Source organism: Engraulis encrasicolus, chromosome 21 (assembly GCF_034702125.1).
Source record: "Engraulis encrasicolus isolate BLACKSEA-1 chromosome 21, IST_EnEncr_1.0, whole genome shotgun sequence".
Lineage (NCBI taxonomy): Eukaryota > Metazoa > Chordata > Actinopteri > Clupeiformes > Engraulidae > Engraulis > Engraulis encrasicolus.
In genome coordinates, this window is record NC_085877.1 from 31,577,576 (window position 1) to 31,582,575 (window position 5,000).

Sequence of the window (5,000 nt, forward strand, 5' to 3'; positions counted from 1 at the left end):
TATGAGATGCAAGACAAAAGCAGGCCATCATCTCAAAGCAATACTAACAAACACACTTGTTTTACAGTGTCTTTGGTCACCAACCATAGCAGCATCTTTTGAATCACGTTTGAGTCCACTGTATAGGTGTGATACTGTGCTATATAAATGTTGCTTTAGTCCTAAATTTGCCTTTGCTTGTATTGCTATTATGTCACCAAAAGTACCGAATAAGGGAAAATAATAACACATTGCTGTCTGCATTATTGATTTCCAAGGAAACGCACCATGGTAAAGCTTTATGAATGAGCATTGATTGAAACACAGACTTACTCACACACACACCAAATAATTCTAATGGAACTTGAATGAGACAAGAATATACTATGCTTTGCAATTTTCATACACCCTGATGCTGGCTTTCCCGTTCCAGATCGAGATAGAATAGATGATACCGTAGCACTCTACATACTCAGAGCTGAATATTGCAACTCTTAGTTTCTGCAGAGGACACTGCAGTCCACTGGAAGATGGATTAAAATGTACTCTAGCAGCTGCATTACTTTGGCTGGCACAAGGTCCCCTCACATCAAAACAAATGGATACTGTCTGAGCCCTGCTGGTGAGGTGACATTAAGTGTCTTTCTCTCTCTCTCTCTCTCTCTCTCTCTCTCTCTCTCTCTCTCTCTCTCTCTCTCTCTCTCTCTCTCTCTCTCTCTCTCTCTCTCTCTCTCTCTCTCTCTCTCTCTCTCTCTCTCTCTCTCTCTCCCCACACACACACTCTTATGTAGAATAGGAGTATGTTTAATGAGCCCCATATGATATCAAACAAAGATACCTTTATCCAACACTATGCTAATTTATACATTACTATTTAACTAAACTGTATCTTGGCTGAAATTATCAATTAAATATGGTGCAAATTCCAAAAAATCTGTCTTCTGCTCTCTATCTCTTCCTCCCCCCTCTTTCTCACACACCCAACAAATGGCAGAGAAGCTGGAGGTGAAGAAGAGCCTCACAAAGACCTTCAGACCAGTATAGCAATGCTGTAACTACACCATGATTTTCTTGAAGCGATAAAATGCTATGTACCCCCCACCCCAATTCCTTTTTGTGTATTTTTGTGAACTTGGCAGCTGTAAACAACATAATGTTGTACATTGAGCACATCTGATCTAATACCTAATATACCGAATGTTCCATAATCATTGCCAATGTAAAGCTTGTTTTTATTTCACTTGACGTTGTATTTCTTGGGGGGACTTTTGGGTGTTACTGGTGCCCTAGTTGACCACCTTGTCTGCCTATGCCTGCGCTGCCCCAACCCTGCTCTCTCACACACACAGACACGCCGAAACAAATCATAGTGAAGTGCAAGATGCTGAAGAGCGCGTCACAGAGCTGATATCCACAGTGACACTGGAGTAATCTGGGACTTGTACACCCCTATTCACTGTGACAACTGAAACACTTAAGACATCTGTGGGGCTGGAGCCAAGCCCTTTGGAAGGGATTAGCCATGGAAGTCACACAGGCACACACACACACACGAATGTGCGCATGAATAAGGGTATTAATGTTGTGTCAGCGTACTAACTGTGTTTGTGCATGTTTATTCCATGGGTGGCACCAATTCCAAAGCGTGTGTGTGTATGCAGGGGCACTGACAGCTTTGGACGGGCCCAGGACAAAGTCATTTGAAAGCCCCCCCCCCCCACCAATAAATACAAAAATAAGATTGTTGAGTCCATCTTAAGATGTGAACTTTTAAATGTCAGCAAGTGGCTAGCATACAATAGATTATCTCTTCACTTAGGCAAAACTGAATACATCTTGTTTGGATCTAGAGTGAAGCTGAACAAAAATCCTGGGTTTGCTGTACTAGCTGGTAATGCTGCACTACAGGCTAAGGATTCAGTCAGCTATCTTGGGTGTGTGCTGGACAGTCAGCTGTCTGGAGTTGAGCAAGCCCAGAAAGTCATTACTAAGGTAAATCAACGAGTACGTTTTCTGGCTAGAATTGCGAAGTATCTGGACACAAAGGCTATGATGACCTTGGCAGGTGCTATTATTTAACCCTACTATGATTACGCCTGTTGTTCTTGGTATAATGGCCTAAGTAGTAAGTATTTTAAAAACAAGCTTCAGACCTCACAAAATAAACTGGTAAGAATCATACTAAACCTACCCCCAAGAACCCACCTTGATCCCATTTACTTTCAAAGGCTGGGATGGCTAAAAGTTGAGGAAAGAGTTTGTCAAATTGAGATAACCATGGTACACAAGATTTTAAAAGGAGATGTTCCTAAGTATTTAAGTAACTTTTTTAGGAGAGTGCGGGATGTTCATAGCCACTCCACTAGAGGGAGTGCCACTGATTTTGTTCCTCCTAGAGTACAGACCAAAGTAGGAAAGGACTCATTTTTATCTGTTGCATCAAGTATGTGGAACAGATTACCAAGTAATGTAAAGACAATCAGTAACTTAGATGGGTTTAAACGTGCTTTGAAGACGTGGATAAGGGGGCAGTCAGTGTAGGGAGTCCTTATTATGCTATATGTTGTTGTATATTGTATATAATATGAAATTGTGGAGCTTTTATATACAAAACAAGTAGGGAGTCCTTATGTTCTGTTGTTGTTGTATGTTGTTGTATATTGTATATAATTTGAAATTGTGGTGCTTTTATATGCAAACCAAGTAATGTGGTATTGCAGTCTTAGTAGTAATTGGTGTTTCTTATTTATTCATTTTCAATGGAGTTTTAGTTGCCACAACGCCACTCATGCCATTTTAACATCTGCTGCCATCCAACATCAAGGACCACAATGGAAATAAGCCCTTGGGCTTTATTGTGTAATCCTGACTCTCTGTTGTTTTCTTTTAGTGAAGTATGTGGTGTGGTTTTTGCTTGAAACTAATCATGTATTTGCTTTTATTCAAGAACTGAGACTGTCAAATAAAGTCAATCAATCAATCAATGTCATGAGGACCCAATTCTGGGCCCCCTCTCTCCGTGGGCCCGGGAACAACTGTCCCCTTTGTCCCCCCTGTCGGCACCCCTGTGTGTGTGTGTGTGGATCCGCATGCTGCCGTATCAGCAAGTTGCTTTTAAGCTGATATTTCTCCCTTATCCATCTATTCACAGTTGGCACTGATCCCCTGGTGCATTGAAACACAACTGAAATGCTGAATGGTAAACGGTGGGGGCCGAATTCAAGGGGCTAGTAGCAAGTCACTTTGTGGCGCCTCTTTTCTTTTTGGAGTACTTAAGTGACGCGGGCTTAGAGACAAACATGTCCTCAGGCACCACGCACACACTTTAAAATCGGTCTTTTGATACCATCCCACGGAAGGAGAAGAAAACGGACCATCAGCACTTTCTGTGTAAAAGTTTCAGTTTTGAGTACACACGCACACTTATGCGCTCCGTCTCTCACTATTTTTTTTTCTCTCTATCTCTCTCATTTTTTCTCTCTCTCTCACACTCTCTCTCACACACACACACACACACACACTTAAAAAGCCTGTCACAGTTTGTGTAAGGACTCCGTGCTCAGATAGGATATGAGTGCAAAGATAATGTGTGTGTGGAGAACTGCGGTCGCTCTGGGACTATGGCAGACAAGTGGCTGATGGAACAGAGGAGGAAGAGGAAGGGGGAAAAAAGTAGAAAGAAGTAGAAATAGAAAAAGATGAGCGCAGAAGCGAAACGCTGAAGTAGACAAGAGAGATGAAATGAAAGAAGGCGAAAAGGCAATGGGCAAGATGCCTAGAGGGAGCTGGGAAGGAGCACTTTTAACAACTTGCTAATGCGAAGGCAAACTTGACTATTCAATGGTGCATATTAATATGATTTTTTGGAGGGGGTTTGAGTAGTTCTAATAGAGTTTGTGCTGTGATTTTCTCCAATGGCACACCATCTAGTGGTAAAGACATGAATCACAACGAGGAAAGATAAATGATTGGGAGCAGGTGGTTTCCCAGCAGTGTGTTTGAGTTTGTAGGTGCCTATAAAATGGCAGTGCACAATCACTGCCGCTACCACTGAACTAATAGCCAATATATGAGAAGTTTACATTTAATATAGAGACATTAGTTCCTCTCTCTCTCATGAGTTACGGGTCTCATTTTCAGAATATAAATGAAAATAATACTCCATATATAAATCCATCTTTGGAAATGTGTTTTTGTATTTGTGCAATTTTGCATATAGTGGAGCCAATATATTTTCAATAAGGATGGCAAGGAAAATTCTTTGATTTCCCAAAACTCAATGCAAAGTACACAAACGCTGTGTCACAGCTTTTTTTTAATGCAGATCATTGATCGACATATATAAAATGGTTGTGTATAAAACGAATACAAAAAGTGTATAAAATCACACACACATATCCTAAACATCTATCTGAATCTATGCCCGATTCAGCACAATATATCCTTTTTTGGCCAGCTCTGTGTCCATAAACCCACTCTTTGCTTGTCTGGTAGAGGTGTGGAGAGCAGTCTCAGTGTGTGTGTATGTGTGTGTGTGTGTGTGTGTGTGTGTGTGTGTGTGTGTGTGTCAGTGTTTTTTGCATGTCCTCTAGGCTGGTGCTGTGGTCTTCTTCTGGGCGACAGAGTAGCAGACGGGGTCATCCTTCACAGGTACAGATGTGTCTGTGCGTGTCTGTGTGTGTCAGTGTTTTTTGCATGTCCTCTTGGCTGGTGCGTTAGTCTTCTTGAGAGGACCAGAGGCCAGGACAGGGTCGTCCTTCATAGGAAGAGGTGCGTACTCCTCTTCCATCTGTTTCACCTGAGGGAGGAAATGAACAATGCCATGTCATGTCATGTAGTGTACCAGTGTATGCCTAAAGCCAGGTAAACATTGCTTTAAATAGTTGTGGCTGCACCAGGCTGACGTCTGCTTCCCATGACCTGATATCGCTATTGTAGGAATTGCATTCATTCATGGTAATTGTTTTTGGCTCGTTTGGAATTTGGAAATGTTTTCGGTCGCGTTGGTTTGTCTGTCTGTT

The 5,000-nt window shown here is 41.8% G+C and overlaps 1 protein-coding gene across 3 annotated transcripts in view; it reads right to left on the minus strand.

Annotated features, from left to right (window-relative positions):
• Positions 1-4,276: 4,276 nt before the first annotated feature.
• LOC134437124 (coiled-coil domain-containing protein 171-like) overlaps positions 4,277-5,000 on the minus strand; it is a 31,101-nt gene continuing 30,377 nt past the window's right edge. For all 3 annotated transcript variants that reach the window (XM_063186584.1, XM_063186582.1, XM_063186583.1), the window contains exon 25: positions 4,277-4,777. In XM_063186584.1, the coding sequence (XP_063042654.1) occupies positions 4,661-4,777 (117 nt within the window). In that variant the 3' untranslated portion in view covers positions 4,277-4,660. The remainder of the gene's footprint in view (positions 4,778-5,000) is intronic.